Source organism: Coturnix japonica, chromosome 3 (assembly GCF_054131305.1).
Source record: "Coturnix japonica strain WE chromosome 3, WE-NBRP24, whole genome shotgun sequence".
Classification (NCBI taxonomy): Eukaryota; Metazoa; Chordata; class Aves; order Galliformes; family Phasianidae; genus Coturnix; species Coturnix japonica.
Window position 1 is genome coordinate 18201409 of NC_140665.1, and position 26642 is coordinate 18228050.

A 26642-nucleotide genomic window follows, 5' to 3' on the forward strand; every position below is an offset into this window, starting at 1 on the left:
TGAACCGAGGATGGAGTATTATCGTATTGGATAACTCTGTGCAAATCTCTGCGAGCCTCGCGCTCTCGGATAGGTGCTTTTTTGATACGTCTATTTTCTAGCGTTTTTGGAAGGCAATTGCTGTCACTTACCGAACCAGGAAGCTATGGGAACAAAAAAGAACAAAACAAAACCCCTTCACCACCGCCACTAACACGTTCCCCTGCCTCCTACGGGGAGTCTCCGGTTATCCCCGAAACCAGAACGACATCGCGTGCTGCGCCGTTTGAAGGGGAGAAGTTATTTATTTATTTTCAGCGTTCTGGAATTTAATTAAACGGCTCCTTCCCCGTTTCCTCGGGCTAAGAACTGAAGCCCCCCGCCCCGATACGGGGAAGCGTTTCGGGCCGTCAGCTGGAGCGGCACGGAGCGAGCGCGGGGTGGTTCGGCTTTTTTCGGGAGGGGGCGTTCAACAGTTTGGGGGCGAAGAAGGCTCCCGTTTTCTAGTCCTTTCGAAAGCCGCGCTGCCTTCACTTAGTTTGACCGTCTCCGAGCTGTGAGAAGGACTCTGATTTATGATAAAGCAGCACGGCTAAGTCCCGCACGCCTGAGAAGTCGGGACGCCCCCTGAAGTCTGTTAAAAAGAAGAAGAAAAAAAAAAACAAAAAAGGGAAGGGGGAAAGAAAGCGCCGTGGGAGGACGGCCCCGTGCCGGGTGCCGGGTGCCGGGCGCTGCCGTCCCGCGGGTCGCTGCCGGCACGGGGCGCTCCGCCGCTTGGGGGAGGGGGTCCCGCGGGGTCCCGGCGGCCCGGCCCGGCACGGCCCGGCTCGGTGAGCTCCTGTTATGGAGAGCGAGGCCGCGCCGCCCCGCCCTCCGTGCAATGGGAAAGCCTTGCATCACCGCCTCGGGCCCCGCTGCCCCCCCGCCCGGCCGCCCGCCCTCCGGGAGCTATTAATAGCATGACATCAGCCCGGGACTCGCCGCCAGAGTAAATACCAGCTCTACCCGCTCGGCTATATAAGGGGGGTGATGCAACCGCGGCGAGAGGCAGAGGCGCGGGGAGCGCGAGCGGGCGCTGCTCTCCCGCCGGCGGAGCGGGCACGGGAGGAAGAGCGGGCGCGGCGGGGCCGGCGAACAGCCCCGGCCGGCGGCGGATCCAAGGTAGGAACCGCGGGACGGCTCCGGGGAGAGGGACGAGCCGGCAAACCGGAGGAGCCCTCTCCCGGGGTGCGGCGGGAGCGGAGCCCCGAGCGGAGCCCCGAGCGGAGCCGCGGCTGCCCCGGGCCGGCCGTGCCGCTCGGCGCCTCGCGGGGGCGGGCAGCGCGGGGCTCGGCGCCGGGGGGATGCCGGCCGTGACCGCCCGCGCTGCCGCTCCGACCGCCGCTCCGACCGCCAACGGGGCGCCGAGGAGCGGCTGCGGGGCGCCGGGCAGCCCGCACCACCGGGAGGAAAAGCGGTAGGGACTCGCGCGGTTCTTTCTCTGTGCCGATGTCCGACACGGAGACCGGCTGCTGAAGTCTCGCCTAAGCGAGGCAGGCGTGGCTCGATAGAAAAGTTGTTAGAGAGAAGTAGCTTCCCGTTCGAAATGGGTTCTTCTGGCTTTTGAGCGGGTGGATGCCGGCGGAAAGTGGTTCGGGAGTGATGTGGGATGTCAGAAAGCTTAAGGTCAACCGGCGTGCACGGAGGTTGTGAACTGTAATTGCCCTTAATGCTGTTTAAGATTAACCTCAATGGTTATCGGCGTTTGTTGCATCAGCACCAGAGGAGAAGGAATTCATGAGAAGAAGCAAAACCGAGAGGTCAGCCGTCAGCAGCCGAGCGGAAAGACTCCGAGCAGTCGTTCGGGAATACGCATAACTAACAGAAGTGCACGGCTAGGAATCGTGTGCCGAAGCTAAAACATCGGCAGAGGAGATGGGTAGATTTGGTGAGGATGGAAAGAGCCGCTGAGAAAAGAACAAACAAAGCATAGTGACGGGAGCAGACTTGATTGAATCTACCTGAAGCCGAAGGTACCAGCAATAGCAGAAATGTTCCCCGGGGAATTGCCAAACTAAGAATAAAGTAAAGAAGCGTGAGCTCGCAGCGGGAGCAAGCTGTGCCTTTATGGGTCAGGTCTGTGAAATGTTCGACACCTTCAGTTCCAGTAACTTCAGAAGTCCTCAAAATAGACCGGAGCTGCCATCCCATGTGCACGGTCTAATGAAGTAAACAGATAGGATCAGGAAGCCCAGATGTAACTGCAATTTGAGGCTAGATATCCCTATTGCTGTGCAGACCTAGGGAAGAGCGGCATGACACTCTTGAAAGCTGACAGACAGAGGAACAATTTGTGCAGAAGTTGGGAGAAGAAAGGGCAAACTGCTGCGGTTTATGTTTATTAGGAAAATCTAATCTCCATCCTCATAACGCATTTCTAAAAGTAGATCTGTTCCTCAGAAACTGGAAAACATCTACCTTTTGTTATGGAAAGCCAATCTGTTTGGCTTACTATTGGCTTCAGCACAGGCTAATTATTTTTGACATCCCTGTCACTCCCGACCACCAAAGCCGTGCACTGGAAGGAATCCTGCCATGCCATGTACCGGCCCCAGCCCCGCTGGAGAGTCAGCGTGGGGCAAGGAGCCCTGCCAGCTGTGGTGGGCTGGGGACAGGACCCCTCCAGCCTGCCTGGCCTCTGGCAGGGCCCCCACTCCAAAGTATGGGTAAAGGGAGACGCTGTCAGGGTGCCTGGGAGGTCAATGATTCGTGCAGACAAGGGCACTGCTCTTTCTGGGCTTCCCTTCCCAGTGACAGCCTCCCTTCCATGTTTTTATAAACCGAAAGTGGATTAATAGATACCTGAGGACATTACAGTAGGGTTGCACTGGGGGTCGTGGTGCACTTAGCTCTTGTAGGAATAGCACTGCCTGGTAGATAAGAGCAACTCTCAGGCACGTTACTAAAACACGGGCATTCTTCGTTTCCTCTGGTGCTGACTTTAATTAAAGTTGACCTAAACTGAAATATAAACGAATAACCTCCCTCCCCCTCCACCCTCCCACCGTGCTGAGAAATGCTTGGCCCATTAATTATTCCATGTGCTGGAGAAATGGTTTTATTGTTAATTGAAATCTCCTGGTTTGATTGAGTTATATGGAATTAAGTGTTTTGAATGAAGGCAGCAGCAGGAGAGGAGCAGACCGACGGTCAGGGAGCACAGCTCCAAATTGTGTGAACAGTGGGGGCTCAGTGTCACGGAGTCTGGCTGCTTCAGTGAGCTGAACGGCTGAGTGTTGGGAAGTGCTAAATAATGCCAGCAGTTCAGCTGGAAATCACAGGGCCTTTCTGACTCGGGGGGAAAAAAGTAACTGGTGGCTTTCTGAGATTATAGTATTAAAATGTATCGGCACTTTAAATGTGACTCATGAGTAGGGGCTTTCTGAAGAGAATTACATAAATTTCCCAAGGTCTTTCTGAATAACAAATTGTTCCTAATTATTTCCTCATATTTAACAGCCGAGGGTGAAATCCTGGCCCCACTGAGGTCAACAGCAAAACTCCTTTTGATTTCAGTGGTTTCAGCGTTTCACCCCTGGGATGTGGGAAATCTTTGGCTCTTTTGTGGTCATTGAGACTCAAACTGAGGAAACTTCTGCAGCTGGACAAGTGGTTTTCTACCTGCTGGCAGTTCACTGCCCTTGGATTTTTGTGTTTACCTCGCTTAGTGAGGAGCTGGGTTCTACTCCAATTTGCACCGATGTGGATTTACAGTATATTTTTAGATATCTCTGAGCGAAATCTATCTTCTTGTCAAGGCACGTGACCCCAACCACTTCTTGCCATGTCACAGCAGTAGCAAACAGGGAACTGCACAATTGGGGTTGTCCACGTGGAAATTTAACTTACCCACACTGCTGTCCCAAGGCAACTATTTGCTTACCTGCACTACGTTAATTACAACGACTTTGCTATCATTACAACTTTAAACAGGAATAGATTACGTGTCGTGTCATTACCAAGGGAATCCAAGACAACAAACATCTCAAAAACCTCCACAATAAGGAAAGCAGGAAAAGCAATACAGCAAAATCCAATGCACAAAAGTTGCTTTATGATTAGAGGAGGTAATACAATCTATTTTCCCATGGATTTGCACCTCTTGTCCTGTGGGCTGGCCACACAAAATGCTCAGCTTTCTTCCAGACCTCTTCTCTCGCCTCTGCTGAGGGATGGGTGGTTCATACTGGGTTGCCCATGGTGTTTGGCTGGCTGACTGCTGAGTTTTGTGCGTTTCTCCCTTAGTGGGGTTACCACTTTTCACTAAGCTGTACACATGTAGGGCACCTCTTCCAAAATTGGCTAAAAGACTGAGGGTGGCTAAAAAGGGGAAAGCAGAGACAACTGCTAGATCGGTTTCTTTTTGTTGGAAAACTGCTAGAAATGAAGTTCCTCCGTGGGTGCCCCATTAACCAAAGTCTCAGCCAAAGTCTCTTTGATTACACAGCTTTATATCCGCAGGAGATCTGGCCATAAACACTGAAGAATTAAAAACTTGTTGTTGAGGGCACGTGAGGACAGTTTTGGATTTTACGAGCGAAAAGGGAGGAATTGGCATTACGTTTTTCATTACTCCTTCCCTCTATCCCAGTTTGTGCCTCAAAGCTCCAGAGCATGAGTAGATTTCCACCTTTCCAACAGCTCTGATTGTGAACTGCTTTTCAGGAGTTTATAACGAGACACATTTTTCTGTCTGCTTGTAAAGCTGAATGTGGTGAGCATTCTGTAGCTGATCCTGTCTTGGTTAGCAAAATTCAGCTTCTCTAAAACTTTAATCTTTACTGAAGTGTAGTTGAGATGAAGCTGTGCTTCATCCATTTCAAGCTGTGATTTTGTGATGGGGTAGCTGTGAAGATGGAGATACTTCTGGGTATTAAATAATAATAATAATTCTTTGGTTACTGTTTTTTGTTATTGTTTTAAAACGCTGCCTTGAGGTGAGCCTGATGTGAAAGTTTTTACTAGTGATCAAATTCTGAACTGTTTCTCGTGAGGTATGAAGTGAATGTGGGCTGAAGCAATGCAATAAATATATTATTTCACAGTATGAAATCGACCTCTAGTAGATGTTATCTGCCTCTGTACAGCTGCTGAAAGGCTATTCCTGTCTCTTTTTGCTTTTCAGCAAAATGATGGTCCAACACACCGGCCAGGTGTCTGCATTAGAAGTCAGCGCCTCCGCAATTGTTCCCACTTTGTCCCCCGCAGGGTCACTGGGGTTTGATGATTTCACAAATTTAACCCCACTGGTGAAAGAGGAACTTAGATTCGCCATCCAAAACAAACGTCAGTCCCACAGGATGTCTTCTACTTTGGATACAGTGACAGTGTCCGAAAGGCCGATGGAAACATCGATCATGAAAACAGAGGTATGGCACTGACCAGCATTTTGGGGTGAATGGTCAGTTCTCTAAGCAGCTTGAACCAGAAGAGCACTAATTATGTCAAATACAAACAACCCTCTCCACCATCTAAACATGTTAGCTCATTTGATCCTTTTAAGCCTGTTGCTTGGTTTTCTGTTATTCACTTCTAAGAAATTCCTACAGTATTTCTAATTTCCATTGAAGTCTGTAAGTTAAGGTTTTATTTTTAATTATGAACTAAGGACAGTGTTTGACAGTGATTAGAGTAAGTGCTAAATCTGGTTTCTCTGCCTACGTGTGGCTGAACTTGGAATAAGTCACAGCAGTTGTCCTTCCCGTGCTACAACCTAAGCACTAGGCTTTTAATTTAAGATAGATAATAATCTCAATGGAAAACACTGCATTATAAAATGAAGAAACAGAGTTAGGGAAATGGCAACACCCCAGTCTGAGCCCAGCACCCCCTCGCTGGTATCCAGCCTAGGAAGACACTCAGCAATTTTGGGGGGTTACATTGATTTACAGTGAGCCATCACATCCGTCCAAACTCCAGCCAGGTTTTATTGACAATTTCAATGTAGTTACTACCATTTTACAGTACTGCCAGCAAGGTCAGATCACATCCTTATGTAACTCGTGATGTCAGCACTAACAGCACTGTATTGCTTTTAAATATGTCAGAGTTATTAAAATATAGGCAGAATGTTTACAACATCTTATGGATTGTGTGTATCTGTTTTTATGGGATAGTTTTCTCCTGAAGAGGATGAAAGAAAAAAGCGAAGAAGGGAAAGGAACAAAATTGCTGCTGCAAAGTGCCGAAACAAAAAGAAGGAAAAAACAGAATGTTTGCAGAAAGTAAGTAACTTTAGATTTTATATATGTGTGTGTATATACATATTAATGTATATATGTATTTTATATATATAGTTGTCTGTCATCATACTATGAATGAGATGACATTTCTTCAGCCTATCTGCTACCATTTAAAACTACTTTAGAGCAGCATCAGGCCTGTGTTTGTTTCTGTATCCAGGGGCTCTGACAGAGAACTACGTTCTTACTTAGATGGCTTAACATAAATGTACAGATACATGATATGGTGTACTGGGGAGTTAGTATGTGGCATAAATAATTTTGGGTCAATAGTTGACCCAAAAAGCTCAGAATAATCTTATACAAGATAGAAACATTACTTTGGATGCCTGCCATTGTAAGTGAATATAAATCTGAATTTGGCTTTTCAGTGTTTGTTACAGTTCTGTGAAGGCCAAAGAAAGCAACTGTCAATCTGTTCCTAAGACTATTATCAACTGGGGGATGTATAGTTTCACCATTATGGGATGCTAAGAGCATGTAACTTCTATTCATTTGCTTTTCCACCAATAAAAACTGCAACTATTAGATAAATACTGCAATTAACTACGTTAAATCCACGTTCTAATAGTTGTGTCTGTACCTTGTGACTAGGAATCAGAAAAGCTGGAAACTATCAATGCGGAATTAAAAGCCCAGATTGAAGAGCTAAAGAATGAGAAGCAGCATTTGATATACATGCTAAATCTTCACAGGCCCACCTGTATAGTTCGGGCACAAAATGGAAGGACACCTGAAGATGAAAGGAATCTTTTTATTCAACAGATCAAAGAAGGAACATTACAAGGTTAAGTGATATGGCGAATGTGGAAGTATTTATAGTATGTTTTAACAGCAACAGAATCCACAGAGGATCTGACTTATGTGTAGGATTCTATTAGTAAAGAGCGTTTAGGAAGGGCAGATCGCTTTCTTAAGCAGAAAGAATCATTTTTGGCTTGTCAGAGATTCTTCCCCTCGGAAGATACGGTCTCGGTCAAACTGAAGAGCCTTCTGCCTCATAATAGGTTTTGCACCTGTCATACATGCTGTTCCTAGGAGCTACAAACAACAGCTTCAGAAGATTTAGCTCTCTGCTAGTATACAGTATCTGCACTCACGACGTTTGTGCTAGAACACTATGACTTCGATGATGCACATGGTACATACAGCTGTGCTGGATGGACACTATTTTTCCTTGTGGCTGTCAGGGAAAGCAGACAGAGTATTTTTAAAGTTTTGTAGTTTCCAGGAGGATGGTTTCTGGCAGAATGTACTGATACATAATTTTGCATTCTAACCTAACACACACCAACACACAAAAAGCCTTTAGTTCCAATTAAGCTTTGTAACTTTTTCACAACACTTGTGTGGAGTTTTTTTTTTCTATGACTCATCTCAGAGACTGAATTTGACAAGTCCTAGTATGTGTGACAAAGAAAGGTTTCTTGCAAAATATCCATGTAGCTAAGTTGGTATTTTAGGAGCTGGAACCCCACCTATTATCCTTTGGGAAGTACAGTGTTTCCTTGCATTCAGAAGAGCATTTTGTACCATCACTTGGCAACTGGGTGAATTGGACCCACTGGAAAGAAGGAAGTAACTATGAAGGGATTTTGATACGGTTTTGTCCAAGCAAAGAACTGCAGGACTGAATCCCAGGTTCATGAATCATGACAAGATTTTGTGTGTTTTTTTTTAAACATCTGGGATCTAATCCTACAAGCCTTAACCCTCAGCGACAGAAGAGGTTCCGTGGCCTGTAGTGATCTGGTTGTACAGATGGCTGTCAGGAGTAAGATGTAGACAAAGCTTTTTCCATCCTTGTCAGGACTGCTTCCTTTTGCCTGATGATTTGGAGGGGAAAATTATGATTGCAGCTACTTTTATTTTATGTTTGGGTGGTAACTACAGTCAATCGAAAGTGTTACTTAGAGTCTGAAGGAGACAAGAGTTCTGATGTAGTGAATAAATGTTCTTATTTTTTAATGAAATACTAACCTTAGACATTTCTGAACTGGTAGAAGAGCTGCTGGACAATACAGTTGGAGCTACGAGTGTTTAAATTCTGATGTTTCTGTGAAATTCTCAGATTGTTTAATCCTACAAAATATATCCTTACAATTTTTTGTAAAAGAAAATATCCTTATTTATCACTAATATCATAACGAGTAAAGTTAATAAATACTGCAAGCAAGATAAAACTGAAAACACAAGTGTTGTGCTGTCTTTTTACTTTCATCTCTTGGTGTTTAATATTATATATTCCTAAACTTCACGAGTTGCAGGAGACACACTTAACCTTCGTCATCTCCTCAGATGAAGCACTTGAGTATCTTGAATGCTTGGGTGCACAGAATATACCTCTCAAAATTCTGTACCTTGATCAATGGTGTCTAGCTGTTCGACGTCACAATTTAAATGGAGCTTACAGTACATAATATTTTACACCAGTTATGCACTGTTGAATTTGTGGTTTTATTCTAAAGGCTAAACTTAAAGATACCTCAGCCCAAAGCTTCTTCCTTTACAAGTCCTGGCTGAATGTATCAGATATCACTTCTGATCCTTATATGATCTTTATATTCTGCAACAGAACTTCTTAGTACATTTTCCTGAGATCTGGATATATTGTAATGTCCTATATCATGTTTAAAAGCTATGTACTTCATATATCTGAAAAATGAATGTATTAAAAAGATATCACACTAGGTCTGACCCTGTCCTGAGAATCTGTTTTCTTTCTGTATGTTGGAAGGAGATACCTTTGACTTCAGTGAGATTTTTATTAATGCCCTGCAGGCAGAGTTTGGAGCCTCTGCAGCAACTTCAGTGGGTCAGGGGGAAAGTTCCATGGGGAACTGGGCCGGTTGTACGTCATATGATGGATATACGTGAAATATGTTATCAGTAAATTTGTCAAACAGTATTCATTGATGTCTGACTTCTGTAGTATGGGAGTACATAAATGAGGCCTCATGATGGTATCGTGCACTTTGGCTTTGCCTTTAGCACATCAGATAGCGGCAGACAAGAGTTTGTCTCCTATGCTGTTTTAAAGTGTTCAATCAGAGACTAGAATATAATGACACAATGTCTCTCCTTTAGGGAATCTGTATGGTTGCTTTTAACCATATTGCTGATGACGCCGGCGTCATGCTCTTGTTGCTTGATGTTATGTATTTAGGGTGTATTATGTTAATAGGGTACCACTACTATTGTCAGAAGAAAATTATTTTTATTTCTTTGTATGTGGAGTCACAGCTGCTTTCTATTGTGAGTATGTGTGTTTGTGCACGCTGCTGTAGAAGTGATGGTACTCAACTTGATTTGACTATGCCCATGAGAGAGTGTTTGAACAGCTAGACAGGAGCAGAATGTTGCATGAGGTTTCTAAAGTACACGTTATTCAGGAGAACCTTTAAAATGCTTTAAAAGCAGTTTGTTTTCTATTTTCAAGTTTGTTTTGATACTTTAATAAAAAAATAATATATATTTACTTATGTGTCATTTAATTCATTCTTAACTTCCAGGAGCAATTTCATTTGCTTATGACAATGTCAAGATATTAAAAGAAAACCAACATGTTTTATAGGTTTTCAAACATAAGCATCTTACCAGGTGATGCTGGTACTGCTCACTGATTGTCAAGATATAAACAAAGCTTTGCCATTAAGAGGTTGATCATGGATTCCAGCAAATTTCTCATTCTTGGTCTAAACTTAGATGAAGAAACAGGAAGTTAGAACTTCTGAGTCCCTCCAAATCTCACAGCCAACCAGCTGATAGTTATTTCAGCTTTCCAGCTACCTAAGGGGATTAATACTTTTACTTTGTGAAGTTTTAACACTCACAGATTTCTCCCTACGGTTATGTGGAAGACCAAAGAAGCACAGTACAATCAGGGCTTTGGTTTGGTTCTGTGTGTTTTTTGTGTGTGCAGACACATGTGTGGAGAAGCACGAGGGAAGATGAACAAAATGTTCTATCCTCCTTTCCATAACTATCTGCACTCAGACAGAAGTCCCTGTGTTTTGATAGCTGGTGGTGTGGACAGAACTTTTGGCTTCAGTCCTTTGCAAGCAATGCTAGCTTGTACGGCAGAGAGGAGACAGAAGGCCAGGAGCCCAAGGAACCAAGAAATCCACTGTACTATTACAAAATCTAGTTAAAAATATCAGTTGGAATGAAGACACAAGCTTCTACAAACCAGGAAACATGGGATGCTTATTCTTATTGGTACATCTATTTAAAGATATGCAACTTCTATATTCCCTCCCCCACATATATGCTCTCTCATGCATTCTCCTAAACCCATTACCAAACGTTATTTTGGAGAGCTTGATTCACTTCCAATTTCGTACATCTTTATATCATCTACCTGCCTCATCTTAGAAAATATTATCAACAAAATTAGACTTATGGATTCCTAAGCTGATATTTTACAATCTTTTCTTTAAATGACCTCATTTGAAACCATCTAATTGCACAAGCATCTGACTACTGTGCTGTATTGCTAATGGGATAATTAATATTCCTTGAACTAAATATTATGTTCTATCTTCTCCTTTGGTCTTGCTTGAGACACAGAGTCTGTGTGTGTATTGGCCCATGCAAACCTTAATGTATGCTCATCTTTACCCTGCACACTAATAAGGAACATGTTCTACTTTTCTATAGCTCTTCCCTTGATATAAATGAATAAATACTAATACCAAAGGTAGGCAAAGCCAGTGATTCATGCTACGTATTCTTTTAACAACACCAAATGCCAACAAATTTAAACATAAAATAACTTTTCTACACAGACCCATCAAGAATTTGAAATTACTTCTTAAGGAGGAGATGTTAAAGTCTCTGTCATTGTCAGTTTTACCAGTGAATTGGGATAAGGAAAACAAAATGCTACACTTGTTAGAAACAGAAAGTTTTAAAAGCTAAATCTAATTCATCTTAAAAACAAACAGACAAACAGAGAAACAAAATCTAAATTCAAAGTGGCAACTGTATCTCCTGTCCTTTCACCTTTTGTCATTTCCGTCCTTCAGTGCTACCATCAGTCCCAATGAGTCTGCCCGTAGCCATGTTTCTGTGTTTGCCCAGTGCCCCCAACTGGAGACCCTGGGAACATGATGAAAATGTTCGAGATTATTTGGGCAGAAATACTCAGCAGCGTTCTTCACTGGCTTATAATGGCAGCAGGGTCAGATTTTTGCTTGCATAATAGACATCATTCCTTTTTAAAGTGTAGTTAAGATAAAGAGTGACAATATAAAAAAAAATCTCATTACTCAAAGCAGACCCTATTGGACACTGAATCAGAACTGCTGACTTCAGTGATAAAAATAGTTCTTTACTAATTTCCAGTTCTGACAGATCTTCAGAGCCATTACAAGAGAATAAACCAGATTCTATTATTGATACAGCACCAGGTCTGGCTGCATAGCTTTACTACTGCTGGCAGTGATACGTGAAGCAAAAAAAAGCTAATGATTTTCAGACTCCAAGTTAAGCATATTCGATCTGACACTAAAATAATAATACCAACAATGATAATTAGACCTGTGAATAGATTACATAGAAAATGGAAACAAACCCCAATGCCAGCACCTACAATATGTCTTTGTGACAAGATTTATAGGCCTGTCACCACTCATCAGAAAGCTTCCCCTTGCTTGTTTTGGCCCTGTTCCTTGCAGCTTCACCTGACAGACCCTCATTTTTGCATTGGAAGTGTTCATGCTTGTCCACGCTCTCCACAACACTCGTAATTTTACACTCCACCCCAACCTGTTCAGTTGCTTTTTCTTTTGGTAGCACAGTTCACATCCTCAGTCATTCCTGTTACCCAGCTCTTCTGAGAAAGGCCTGTGTCTTTTCCAGGAGTTTAAGATCAGGAGACCATAACTATGAAGATGTAGCCAAGCCATGGATCGACATGGTGGGATCTTGATGTTCACTATTTCTTTCTTAATAGTTCCAGGAATTTGGTTTGCTTTTCTTTTCTTTTTCTTTCTTTTTTTTACTAACTGCCAAGAATCAAGCTTGGTGCATTGGAACTATCAACCATAAACCTCAAGCCTCCCTCCTGAGAAGTAATGATAAAATCAAGCTCAACATTTCATCATTTCACATACGATGGCGGAGTCACTTTTCCCTCTGGGCATTTAAATTAGGAATTAGCAACACATTGGACTACATCAGATCAGTTGGTTCTCATGAATATCCCAGAAATACCGTTTTGGGTTTTTTTTCTTTTTCTTTTTTTGTAATGGAAGAGCAGACGTGTACTTCGTTTGATGCTTTTATCCAAACAGCTACTGCAGTCAAAGTTGTCCATCTATTGACAAATTTCTTGGTTAGGAGTTAAGACTGGAACAAAAGAAAATAGTCGGGGAGTAACCAAGTATACAGCAGTCCCTCTGCTGACAGAGCGCAGCTACCTTTTGTTGGCTAGAACAGAGATCCTCTCTCTCCTGACTTGGATAAACACAGATCTCTGATAGTGGCATGGTCAGAACTTCCCCTCTTGCCTTTATCTCCTACAGCCTTCAAAACTGAATCACACAGGATTTGAATCCTCCACGCTTGTAGCTAATTCCTGTGGTTTTACTATGCGTTCTTGAAGTCCCAGATCTGAGTTACACATCATAGGATGAGAAACTCATTCCTCATTACTGAAGTGAAAGCTTTAGAAATATTACTTATTTCTGAAGTAAGAAGTTCAGAAACCAAAAGAAAATAAGTTAAGATTCAATTCATCAGGCTGTTAATGTTTCGTGTTTAGAAATAGATGTTCTGGGAATCTGGGGCTTGCTTGTTTGCTGGGGAAGGGGAGGGTTCTATTAAGAAGGAGTTTTTTATGTCTGGGCTTGGTCACGTCACATTCCTTTGCTGACAGCAAAACTATCCACAGACCAAGGAAAGGGTAGCTGTAGAAACTGGTGCTTACAAGAGCTAATTCTGAAGGGTTTCCCACTTCATGTTCAAAGAAAAAAACTCCTCAGAATGAATAGCAATAGGAAGGACAAATGAATTTCAACAATTACCTGCCTTTCATACAATACCATGCCCCTCTGCATTTAACTAAGTGCAGTCTCTGTTACTTTTATCTGAATTTACTCAAAACATTTTTGACTTCTACCCCTTTGTGTACTTACCCCTCCGCTCCCACCTTTTTCAGAAGTTATTACTCAAATGTACAGAATGTGCCAAAGCTGGTTTGTAGAAACAACTCAATAGTTCCCTTAAAGAGAAGAGAAACTATTCTACAGGAAGCTAAAGCAAATATTAAATTGCACAAAAACGTATTCAAAAGCAGGAAATGCCACTGTTGAGAGTGCAAGCAGAAGGTCAGCTCTGCTATCTTACACACAAATGATGGAATATCTTCTAATTGTGTGACCCGGTATTTCTAAGTAAGATAACATACCACATTCTTCCTTCTCTGTGTGCTGTAGCTTGCACAGTTCCGTATGTTACATGGACAGAATCTTTCAAGAACATGTCTACAGAAAACACTAAACAGAGATAGATATAGATATAAAATAGATATAAAATAGACTTTAAGATTCTTACTGCCGTGCAAACAGATCCACAGATAATCTCATCTAGGAGCTGTTTACTGAAGAAATCTGCAGATTCAAATGAACAGATTACCACACATGTAGGTCTCCAAAATATTTGCAGGGGACTAGAATGCATCTAAAGTGTGTGCAGCACAAAAGCATAGTGTAATTGATAATTATACTGTAAATAAATGTCTAAATTACAAAAGGCGTTGTGCCTTTGGCTGGTGATGCTTTCAGTCAGTGTGAGAGCCAGTGTGTTTCAAAAAAGCCATCCTCAAATTCTCTTCAGCACAGGCAAGAATTCTGTACGGATGTTTGGAAGGGGGAAAAAAGAAATATACTTGGGCCAGAAAAGGTCATTGTGGAAGAAGCCACGGGTTAGAGTAAGGAAAAAGGTACTAACAAACCAACCAAGGGAAGTTTGGAAGTGCTTTCCAAAGAAGTACTTCTAGCTCCTCTGGTCCTCCTGGACATTGTGACAACAGCAGCAAAAGCAATCTTAGCAGAAATAAGGTAGATGACTACTTACAGCAGCATTTGTAAAGAGACAGAGAACTTCTGCTGAGCAGTATCAGCTGTAAACATCCAAGTCTTCTCTATAGAGATCTTCACGTGCAGGCAGTCAGGCAGCCAGACTCACACCCTGAGATAAGAACAGCTGCTCCTTTTCCTGTGCCACTGAACCCTGGACTCTGAGAGCAGCCAGCACTCACTCCCAGGCGCCTGAGGGCAGGAGGTGTGCAATGCCAACAGGTACCAATTGGAGGAAGAACTAGATAAAGGGACAAGTTTTCTGAGACAAAAGGACCTAGGAGAGAACAGGAACAAGCCTATGTTTGACTAAGGTGTCAGTATATCTAGGGTCGTATTGATGCAGCAGAAGACCCTGTGCAATGAAAAAAGGGTATGAGAGATCTGCCTAATTGTAAAAGAAATGATAAGGGCCTAATGCAGGGGGAGAGATCTGATTCAATTCCTTCCTTGGTTTCTCCTCTTTCTCTCCCCCTTCAAAACCCAAAACTCCAGACTAATGACTATGGCGCATCTGACACATATTTAAATTCCACAGTAATAATACTTTCCATGCACTGAGATGTGTACACCAGAGAAGGAAGACATGGAACCTGTCAGAGAGCCATTTTCCAACTCTTCCCGAAGACACATCGCAACCATTTAAAGAAACTTGGAATAGTTCTCCCCTCATCCTCAGCCAGATGCTTTTACATTTAATTATCATTCAATTTTGAATGAATTTTGCTTGTGCAACCAGCCTTACCAGCATTCACAGTTATCGGAACGTTCATTTAGTGACAATTTTCTGAAGTAGAGAAAACACTGATATTAAGAGAGACATTAATGTTCCAAGTTCTGAAGAAAATACCCTAGCAAAAAAAAAAAAAAAAAAGCTCTGCTATCTTGATAAAGAACCCTGCGGTTCTAAAGAGAACATACTGTGTCCCCAGCCCAGCATCTCTGAACTGCAATCTGTACAACCATCATGGAAGAAACGTTTGAGAATGAGCCTTCTAAATACATACACAGCTGCCAAATGTGTGCGCTCACAGCATGAACGCCATGTCAGATCCTGACAGATAGCAAGGCAGTCAACCACGGATGGTGGAACCTGATGTCTGTGCATGCCTAGGTGAACAGAAGTGAGACTTAGGCAGCAGAGAGCTGGCATTGTGATGACTTCAATGGTGCTTAAATCCTTCTGAGGGTCTAATTTCAAGTAACTAAAATTCAAGAAGTAAAAAATATTTCTAAATATGGACAACCATGCGCATTAGTGAGGGAACAGAAGGTAATGCTCAGTTTCTTTTAAAACGAACTCTGTGTAAGACATTCAGTTGGTGTTTTTAGGTCACCCTAGTAACACAACCGACATTACCATAGTAGCATCTTACATGGAAAGACAGATCACTCCAACCTCAGGAAAAGGTAATTCTACTTCTCTGACTCATGGTAATAAATCCACACTTTTGGAGTGAAATAGGCAGGCGCCTTGAGCTCCCAATGATCTTGAGTTAGTTAAATATTCGATATGTGTAAATGTGAAAAAACACAGTAAGTGTCACACTTAAATTTACAGCCTCCCAAAGGACGGCATGTTCTGAGCAATTAGCACAAAATTACTGCCAGAGATGTGGTATATTAGAATAAATAACACTTTAAAAAGATACAGATGTTAAATGCGTATGTGCCTTTGAGAGTCATGGTAAACATTTAAAAATAGACTCGGTGATTATTGGTGTGTTTAGATTTTATAAGATCTAGGACTGGCAGAGGACTCTGTGGTTCTTGTTCTGTGCCATACAATGCATGTGATCTGGATTAAATTTTAGAGGGAGGTCCCTTTTTTATCCCTTCCAGACTTTTACTTAGTGCAACAAGCCAGATTTAGAAGCAGAGTAGGCAAATATCCATCTCCAAAACACCTACGGGTCAAAATTAAAGTGACTAAATAGTGGCACAAGCTATAATCCTGGTGTCCAAAAGAAACACTGACTTCAGTGATTATTCTTTAGAAAGCGTAAGATGAGAATCAACTTACAGGTAACATGGACTGTTCACAGAGAGGTGCTGGGCAATGTGACCTGTGCAACTTTAAATGTGCTGACTTGCAAAAAGGAAGATAGCACTATCTGCATTATGGCAGAAAGCCACAAGCTCTCAAAAATGTTCACTTACCCTCCTCAACTGGTATGCTACAGTTTTAAACTGAAAAACAAATATTCTCACAGAAGCTCTTCTGGCAGAAAAAGTTGAAAGCCAAGAGGGATATAAAGTATTTCCCTTTCATTTTTTTCTTTCTGGATTAACAGTGTGAAAGTATTACATAAAGGATAAGAGAAATTTGGAAACTGCAGCTCTCCAGCTCTTGCTCTTTTCCAGTTCTAGCCTTATCCTAACTCCTACCCTATCCCCCTCCTACCCTTGGCCCTTCCTATGCCCCCTCAAAGCGCAAAGCCCCAGGCACAGCTCTCAATGGAATCTCTTTCCATTTCTCCTAGCACAACCCAGAGCATTTCCAGCTCCTTCAAACTCAAACACACTCACCAGTGCTGCTGCACGCACTGTGTGCTCCATAGCTTCTCCATAGCAGGGAGGCCAAGCACGTCACCAATGGCAATTAACTCCAAAGCAGCTAATCCCCAGCCTGTGATGTCGTAATTTACAGGGGAGTTTTAAGATTTACCAGTTCTCCCCAGATGTACAGATTATCTTCCCACACTTCTTTCTCTTAAGCATCTCCATTGCATTTGTTTTGCATGCTTGTTGTACGCTGAATTAGTTCAACTTACTGTGTTTTATCACATATTCTTCTTTTAGGAACTATTTGCCCACAATCAGAAACTTACACCATGATTTAAGTCCTTATTAAGTTTGGCTTAATATACGTTGTAATAAGCAGTGCTTAGAAACCACAAATGAATTTGTAGCTTTCTTTTACCGCTACACAGTGTACAAATACAAAACCATGGCAATTTTCTGAAGTGCTAAAATCCCATCTTGAAAAGCCAGGCAGGATACAAAGGGGTGTTTCAGTTCCTGATTTAGTACTGGGGATGAGGGAGACTTTCTTTAATTGCTTTTTTTGGGATTTGATCACATTTTAAACAGATGGGAAGTAAGTCCAACCCATGACTCTTGCTGGGAGATCTACAGTATTCAATGTATGCTGTTAGGTGGACCATTTTATTACTAAGAGTGAAAAGTCTTTTCCTCTAAATAGAAAGCAAAATCTGTTAATGAAAAAAGGCACAAGTAAAAGTTTGTTCCAACCTCTCTGTACTAAAATAAGCCGCTCTCTTTTACCATACCAGTTTTAATTTGCTGTACATCACAGTGTAACCATGTTCGACTGGGTGTAGATGAACAAATCCCCATAATGTAAGGCCTTGCAAGCAGCACTTGGAGCTTGAGGTCAGTTTCTTGAGTCCTGGAACCAACCAAACACTTTCTATTACCTCATCCTTCATCACTTTGCTAAGAAACAAATGCAAAGTTGTGCCCTTCAGCCTTTCAGTCAGTTTTGGACCAGAATTTATCCTGGATATCCAGCTTTTTTGGTTCACCTTACATAGGTAGGTATAATTTTCTCACTAAGATATCAGAAACTTTCTTCTGCCTGTAAACTTTTTAAAAGTCACATAGGCAGCTGGCAAACAAAAATCGTAGACTGAAAGTGAGAAATCCATTCCAGAAATAGGGATTAATTTTTCATAAAATACTCAGAGATACACATTCATTCATAAAGAAAGGCAAGAGATTCTCTTTGGCTCAACTGTCAAAATTCTTCGTGTAGTTAACAGAGTCTCTTTTGAGTTTTCTAAGAAAAACTGTCACCATCCCTAGGGATGAATATAATGACAGGAAATATTAGAACTCTGGGCAAAAAGAAGAACATAATCAGAGATTTTTAGAAGCAACATGAACACCCAAGATTTCTCCTCTCAATAGCAGAGACTTCGGCATGAATGAAACCAGTGGCTGATCCCAGCAGGTAAAACAAAAGGCAGAATGCAGTTCATGCCATCTAGACTTCTGCAAGTCCTCTAATGAGTGGTTCCGTTCTTGTATGTAATTTGATTGCTCAGAAGTAGAAAGGTCCAGCTCATACCGAGACCTCCTAATTCGCATCTGTGCAGAGCACTTCCAACAAGAACCACGAGTGTGCTGTGAGTAGCCCAAATCACAAAACCATGGGGTATTTCACGTCTTCTAGTACAGATAGTAAGAAACAAGAGCCCAAATGCAAGGTTTCTATTCACCGTCTCCTTCGATGAAATGCGGTATTTCCAGAACGTGTTTCTCAACCAGACTGTCCCCAGAGCAGCTCTGCTGAGCAGCCCAAAGGCAGTAAGCAGCTATTCGCTGGTTGGTACTGAGCAGCACCAAGCAGAAGCGAAACAAGCTTTCGGATGCATTTTACTCACTGCTTCTCCACTCCTTCTCCCCACTGACTGACGCTTGGACAGTGTGTTGGCATTGCCTGCCCTACTGGATGGAGTCTTCCCTCCCAACAAGCACAATTCTTTACAACATCACATCTTTTGCTTCTTACCTTCACTCAGCGGTGTGTCAGCAAACATGCTGTCACTGGTGCCAAAAAGATACAATTGCTACACATGGTTTGTGCAAGATTTGCATGTATTTCTTGCATTAGACTATAAATCAATCTTGCATCATCTTGATGTGATTCTTATTAATTCAAAACGGGACTGCATGTAAGAAAACTGTTCCGAGTTGTGCTCTTTAATGACAAGCCAGCATCCAGCAGTCACCGGAGCCAGTCACACCACGGCTGCTGGGATCTGTCCTGGGATGATGGATGATTTCTCTCAGAGCAGCAGTGGGTTTATGGACGGCACTGTCAGAGCTGGCTCATTGCATCCGCCACATTCCTAATAGCCATAAACCCAACCGAGCAGCCTGCAGAGCAGCTTGCACACGTTCTATTTTTACCCAGCAATGAAAGCCTGGTTTCTTCAGCCCGAGCCCCACGGGCTACAGCGGGTCTTCCCTCCTCCTGCACCGTCACACGGCTCCGGCTCCTCCAGCCTTGCCAAGAGCTCGATTACTCAAAGTTTCTACTTTCTGCCTGCGGGTTTGTGCCGCCTGGGGACGCTGTGGCTCCGGCTGAGCGGCCGAACAAGCGTGGGTTATCGTGTCACTTCCAGGCACTTCGGACTTATGCAGCGTTATGGTATGTGACAGGGACTTCCCCTTATTTCGGCAAGCTGAGATCCTGTAAATGAAAATTCTGAAGCCACTGGTTATCTGGATGGAGAGTCCCCGAAGGCAATTTATAGATTGTATTTCTTGAGTTACAAAATACGGTCGCTGGGATTTTCTGATGGCTTCCAGGTATAGCCCAGCAGCCCGCCCTCGTTTAATCAGGATGCACAGATAACAGCAGCTACGGGCCCAGAGTGCACAGGGTTTGTGCATTCAGCCTCTGGTGCTGCACGAGTAACAAATACACCACGGTCACTTGTAGGATCACAACACGGCTTTGGTTGGGAGCTTTAAAGCCCACCCAGTCACAAAGCCCCCCAACTCAGCTGCCCAGGGCCCCATCCAACCTGACTCGGTGCCTGCAGGCATGGGGCACCTCTGGGCAGCTGTGCCAGGGCCTCACTGCTATCTCGTTGTGCAGTGCTGAGCATTTCAAATTGTAGCTGGGTATTGGTATATGCTAACACTGAATGAAAGGAGCGTGGGCAGAGTTAATGACCAGAGAAATCTGAACCAACATTTTCAGTGCATGCTCACAGTACACATGCAGAAGTCCAGTCCTCACAGGCATTTTAGCAAGCACTGACTTATGGCACAAGAGGATTGCAGCAGATCACAATTGCCTAAGTCATATAATGGTGAAAATGCTGCACCATCATGTGGTTTCCCTACCATCTCTGTTCTAATATAGTTCTGGGTGACAATCAACTCTGCTTCTCAGAAGGAATATGGCCTGCCAGTTCATCAGGTTTGCTTCTCGTAACACGTTATTTTGCATGGCATTGTGTTGCACATGCGTGCTTTCAGCTTTATACATGCATACAGCCAACAGTAATTTATAGAGATTTATGAAGTAAGCAGCTCAGGAGAGAGTATGTGTAACAAATCACACTAGCAGCCTGCAACCACTTTGGTTAGAAAGACTGGGAAACATCTTTGGGAACAATTTGATCACTGTTTGTAGACAATTTACTCTGCAAATTCTGCCACAGAACTGTAACTTCTGGCAACCTTTAAAAAGTATGGACATAAAGTTGTTAACACAATCAGTAAACACTTTCTTTAGGTGTTAGGTTCGATTAATTCCCAACTGGAAGCAGAACAGGCTTCCATCAAGTGCAATTTCTCTTTTAAACTTAACAGCTTTAGTATTTTACTTCTGAGGAGATGAACCTCACCTGAGGGAATTGTTAATGCCTTCCAGCTCTCAGAGGAGTTCCACGGAGCACATTCCTGAATGTCACATACTCATTCCTTGCCTGTAAGTCTTGCCTCATTGGCTGGGAACCACTGTTTTGTACATCAGATGCCATATAAGACATTATTTTTTCTGCTACTGTATGTTATTCAGCTCCTTCTGAGATTTAAAAAGACACAAGGAATCTGCAACTAGTGTTCAGTTCAAAAGGACTTTATTCCACTGGTGATGACAAGCCTTACTTCAGAGTGAATTAACGCATGGGTGGACTGCCAGTCCTTCATGATTCACAGGACTCAGACGTGTTGGGTGGTACCACAGTCACACTACTGCAAAGGCTAGGTTAGGGTTTGAAAATAATGAAAACAGCAATCATGAAGAGCAATATCCTACTGGGTATCCACCAGTAACGCCTTAGCATGTATCAAGATAGAGGTGAAAACAGTTTATAACTGTTTATATGCTGCCTTCTCTTCAAAGCATGTATTTCTTTAAAAGCAGACATTTAATGTCACCCAACGATTCACAAAATACTTATGAAGATACTACAAAAATACATCCATATACAAAACAAAAATGATTATTCTAATGACAGAGAAACTTTAAAGTCAGTCAAATTCTTACAAAGTTCTCTCTGCTTTGTTTATTCCCAAAGGAGAATGGACAGGGAGGGAAATCTTTCCAGATTATTACATCTGATTCAATAATGTTCCAGAGAAGTTATGACCATTAAGAGCATATTTCTGGGTAACTGGCAAGTCTTCCTCATCTGCTTGAAAGTAGCCAATTTAAAAAACATTTGCCTATTAATGTCCAAGAGTTCAGCTATTACTAAAGCCCAGCAACAAGGCAGCAAAGAGGTGCAGGCAGATATCAAATGACAGAATATCTGTCCCATTTGTGTATACAAATGTTGGATACCAAACGAGGTCAAAGCAGGTCTGTGACACACAGTGCTCAATGGTAAGCACGACCTACTGATTCAAGGCATTCTCCTGCCACCAGCCTCTCCTGACTCCCTGGCATGGCAAGTTCTCCTCCTTGTGTCATTCTTCTTTTTGTCAAGCTGTTCTGTGAACAGGATCAGACAACCAATGCTCAAAAAAGGCTCCCTTTTCACTCAGCATTACTTTTCAACCAGTTGCACTGCTTATTGCAAAACCTAGAAACATTTCACCTGCGCTCACTTGGAAAACCTTTGTATCATTGAGGTGACATAAAGGTGTTTGCTTGGTACTGGGAAAGAAACAGGAATAATGTTTTATTGTTTTAGTTGAGTCGTTGAGGCTACAGTTTTGAAATGAGTAAGGAGGTTAATCCAAGTGTTCGGCAATGTAGGCAACCATTCAAAATTTCCCATAGGACATGTAGAAAACCTAGTCTGTGCAATGCAACTTCAGAACATCAGCGTGGATCCCTGTGCATGAGGCTCTTTTGCTCTCTCTGGACGTATCAGCACACAACTAAGTGAAAATATATGAATTTACTAACTACAATACTGCAACAGTAACACAAATCTCGTTTTGTGATCTAGGAAGATCCGCTTTCATGCTAAATATCCATGGATGAAACACACCTCTGAGTGTGAGGGACCTCACAGTCCCTGAGAGGGCTGAAGGTTTAAGAGGAACCTGTTCCATTCAACTCAAGAGAATAAGCTCAGAGCCCTAACCCTTGGTTGCTAATGGGATGACATCAGAAAGCAGCCATCAGCGGCATCCTGCCAATTTCCTAGACACCAGGGAGTTTTGCTAAAAGTCGCATGAAATGATCTGTCATCAATCTAATATTAATCTCTCAGTATTTTATTACAGGGCCTTCTGGAGGGCATGAGTTATTGGCAATGGGAAGCAGTAATTACCAAGTGAGGTATGGTGAAGAAAACATGACAAGTCAGCTAAAACAGTGTTTGGAGACCATTTAATATTGTGTTGGCAAGCATGACTTGCTATAAAAACATTTTAGAGTGTACAGATAGAAGCAGGAACCTAGCTGCTATACAACAAAAATGAACCCTGAAGCAGAACATTTTATTTCTCATTTCTCACATTAAGGCATAATGTTTCAGACTACAAAGCGGTAGATTCAGGCTATGTAGAGCACCATGTGCACATGCCAAGTTTCTTGAACGTGCTGCAGGACAGGACACATTTTTTAAACATGTGGTAATCACTGTTCATAAGATGCCACGGACCATGGTCTGCCCTTTGTGTGCCATGTGGCTGAACTCTTGCTGAACTCAGTGCTGAATGGGTTCCAAGCAAGTGCAGAGCTAAGGTGAGGGAACACTCACGTTTCGTGTACAGTTCTTCTGTAGTTAAGAAAATGTCACTTAAGTTAAAAGCAAATGACGCTGAATTGTCACAACTCAAATACCCCAACCTGCGCCAAATACAAGTAGGTGCTGTGCACTGTGAGGGGATAATAAGGAAAGCTAAAAGTAATGTGCACACGCATCAGGTGTCACAAGGTAGGGCTTGCACAGAAGCAGCCATTGCAGGCTGCATGATGCAGGCTGATGTTCCTACAGCCGTCATATTGCATGACAAAGTACACGTAATAGCAAAGGAGTTTTAATCAAGTGTATCAGGGCATGGAAAGACCAGAAAAGTACTGGAACACTTCCCTGAATTGACTATTCATTGGAAGAAATGCCTCTGCCCTGAAGGGCTCACATGGTTAGTAGGTAAAGCAGATGGTGCTGGAGAGATGTTCATGTTACATGATAAACAACAGCCATGTAGCTCACGGTGTAGGATAGAGCCCAACGAAAAACATTTGTTCATTAAATATCATTTGGAAAATGTAAGAAGTGATGGGGAAATAAAAAAGAAAGTTACTATTATTATTAGGAAAATTGAAATGTGAATTGGAGGTAGAGTTCGGATTATTCAGCCTGGAGAAACAAAGGCTTCAGGGAGACCTTATAGCAACCTTCCAGTAGCTAAAGTGGGCTTCCAGCAAAGCTGGGAAGGAGGGAGGCTTTGACCAGGAAGTGTAGTGATAGATACAAAAAGTAACATTTTACACTAAAAGACAGAAAATTAGGATTATATAGTAGGAGGAATTTCTTTACTCTGAGGGCAGTGAGGCCCTGGCACAGCTGCCCGGAGAAGCTGTTGTGCCCCATCCTTGCAGGTGCATAAGGTGAGGTTGGATGCAGCCCTGGGCAGCTGAGCTGGGAGTGCAGCCCTGCCCATGGCTGGAATTAGGGATGGGTGGGCTTTGAGGACCCTTCCAACACAAACTGTTCTGTGATTCTATGAAGAACAGACAGAGAGATTCTGCATATTGACTTGGGATAGATTATTGAAGCCCCAGTGTTCAGGTATTAAACATGTATGCAGATTGCGTAATGGGAATTTGGTCAAGAAATCATTCAATAGTTTGATATCCTTGTGTTGTCATTGATAATAATATATTCTTCCAGTTTGTGAGAGCAAATCAAGAAAATGAGACAGATAAAAGTCTCTCCACAGAATCTGATATTAAGTTCTGTACTAAAATTGAAAATGAAAACACATTATACATATTTTCTTTTAACACAAGTAGCTGATGTTTAAAGAGTAAAATAATTCTGATTTTTCTTAACCATTATAAAAGTTATAACTTGAAATAAAAGCGATTACCTATTTTAGATAATTGTGTATTGTTTCCTGAATCTTATTGATAGTGACCATTTCTACTTGGAAATGTAAGGAAAATATGTGATGCAAAACCAGTTAGTGAAATATTGTAGAAACAGTTTTTCATATGAATTAAGTAGAATATTATAATACAGGGGATTGATATAAGATTTGGTAATCTAACAGTTCATGGGGAAAGCGCTTTGATCACCCAGCCTCATAACAGAGTAGTAAAAAATACAGGTGTATTTACATGTGTGTCATTTAGAGTGGCCAATGAAAAGCTGGAGTTACCATATAGATTCATGTTAACAACTCTCAGTCACCTGTACCTCTGTTCTTACTTACACAGCTGCAAGCTGCTCTACTTGGCCTGACCTCAACGACTCTACAAGGTTCCCTGTGTTACCTGAAATTCCAGACTGGAGAAGTGTGGAACAACCAACAGGACAATGGCCCAAACCAAGGCAGGTTCTCTTAGTATTTTATTAACCTTGAGCACTGGACTTTTGTTATTATAGAAAGCATATAAAAGTAGTTTCTTCACCTCACCTGTTTGATCAAAAGGGCTCTTTCAAATTCTACAGCTCTTAGATGTTAATCAAGCCCTTACACACAACTGATGGACTGCGTTCTTCTAGAAAGGCATGAGCACATATCTTCCTAATGCACTGGCAGAAGAAGTCCTTAGTCCATGCTGGTACTTAGAAAACAAATGGGATGATCAGAATTTACAAGGGAAATTTCTAGCCCTGTGTACTATTGTCATTTACAGTAAAAAAAAAATAATAAGTTCATCTCTAGAGATTATTTACCTCACAACCCAATAGTGCACTTGGAAATTACTGTGCCTTAAAACAGCTCTGATAAGCAAAGATGAAACTCAAATAGCTAAAAGGGAACTAGCAGCTCTTTCGCTTAGTATCAAATCCTGTTTTAAAACTTTCTGCCCTTATAGACATCCTGTTTATATATTTAATCAATGAACTGCATGTGAGAGAAAAAAAAAATCTTCAGTCAAATGCCTATTCCTAAAGCTGGAGTAACTCAGCTTTTAAACAACTAAACAATCTGGGAAATTTCTCACATTCCTGTTCAATTTGTTTCTGCTTTTCTGTGAAGAGTTTTCTGATTGATCTAGAACTGCTCAGTAGAAACACTGAGGAAAAGAAAAATTCCCTCTTCTCTGCTGTTTTCCTACTTCAATCAGTTCTTTACTTTGACAAGATATACTGCTTCTGCTGACAAAATGTAACACCTGTGTTAGCACTCCCGACTAAATGAGCTGCTAGGTAATGAGGTGAGATAAAGGCAGTTGCTTGGGTTTGTTTGTTCTGTTTATTTGTATTTATTTATTTACAGAATACTTACTTTTAAGAACTTTTAAAAAATCTTACATTTAAGAACAACATCAGATCTTTTCCAAAGAAAATAAGTACGTGGAACAGGAGGAAATATTTTACATCACCAGAATACTCCAAATAGTCAGGTTTAAGCCTAAAACAGGCTGCACCTGTTTACCTGTGGCACTGCTCACACACTATTTCTGTTGGAAAGCTATTCCTGAACCTCCCTCTTACAAGCTGAAACTTCTGAACATAAATGGCTCAAAAATACGTACAAATTGCTGCTATTTAGTTTTCTATAAACCCTATCACTTATCTACAGTACTTCTTCCCTGCCATCTTCTTTATTTTGTGATAATTACATAGACAGCAATCCTACTATTTCTCAGACTTTATTTGCCAAACAACCTGAACCAATTTGTTAAGAACTCCTTATCTTATTTTTTCCTAGCAGCCCTCCTATGTACTTGCATTGGTTTTAATTCATCTTTCTTTATCATGATATAGCAGAAATATACACAGAATTCCCACTGGGGTTTCATTAGGCTCTTGCATGGTTTTACTGAAGTTTCCCTCTTAAAGAACACAAATACACACATAAATAGCCCCATTACAACATATGTAAGTTGTCATTTAACTTCCTTTTTGCCCCACAAGACACATCTATCCAGACCTGAGTTTTGAGACGAACAATCTGTAGCAGACTTAACCGGACGGTACCTAAATGAGTGCAAAAAGCTATAATGGCAATCTATAGAATTTACCATATGGATACAAAACTCTTGTAAAGCAGACTTAAAACAAAAACACCTATTAAGGGTATCATTTTCTATTCAGCTACACATAGAAGCTGCTTAAGGATAAGAAAAGATGTGAAAGTGAAGCATAGTAGTCATTTGTACCAACTCTCCAGATGAACT

The 26642-nt window shown here is 42.0% G+C and overlaps 1 protein-coding gene and 1 long non-coding RNA gene across 4 annotated transcripts; both read left to right on the forward strand.

Moving 5' to 3' along the window:
- The first annotated feature begins 1023 nt into the window (after window positions 1-1023).
- On the forward strand, window positions 1024-7923 carry ATF3 (activating transcription factor 3). Of its 3 annotated transcripts, none has more exons than XM_015857351.3 (5): window positions 1024-1140; window positions 1736-2094; window positions 5144-5387; window positions 6135-6242; window positions 6855-7923. In XM_015857351.3, exons 3-5 carry the CDS (start codon window positions 5148-5150, stop codon window positions 7050-7052), a joined length of 546 nt encoding a protein of 181 aa, XP_015712837.1. In that variant the 5' UTR covers window positions 1024-1140; window positions 1736-2094; window positions 5144-5147; the 3' UTR covers window positions 7053-7923. The 3 variants fall into 3 exon arrangements, with proteins under 3 accessions (XP_015712837.1, XP_085397261.1, XP_015712836.1); XM_085541135.1 differs by having other exon boundaries at window positions 1736-1991; XM_015857350.3 differs by lacking the exon at window positions 1736-2094.
- Window positions 7924-15705: 7782 nt separating this feature from the next.
- LOC107311064 (uncharacterized) lies at window positions 15706-24837 on the forward strand. The gene is made up of 3 exons (XR_001553849.2): window positions 15706-15751; window positions 22565-22619; window positions 24729-24837. It is a non-coding gene; the product is annotated as an uncharacterized LOC107311064 (long non-coding RNA).
- Window positions 24838-26642: the final 1805 nt, after the last annotated feature.

Coding starts and splice junctions, on each gene's coding strand:
- ATF3 (XM_015857351.3), top strand. CDS start 5,148: ATGATGGTCCAACACACCGGCCAGGTGTCTGCATTAGAAGTCAGCGCC. Junction 5,388..6,134: donor CATCGATCATGAAAACAGAG/GTATGGCACTGA, acceptor TTTATGGGATAG/TTTTCTCCTGAAGAGGATGA. Junction 6,243..6,854: donor AAACAGAATGTTTGCAGAAA/GTAAGTAACTTT, acceptor CCTTGTGACTAG/GAATCAGAAAAGCTGGAAAC.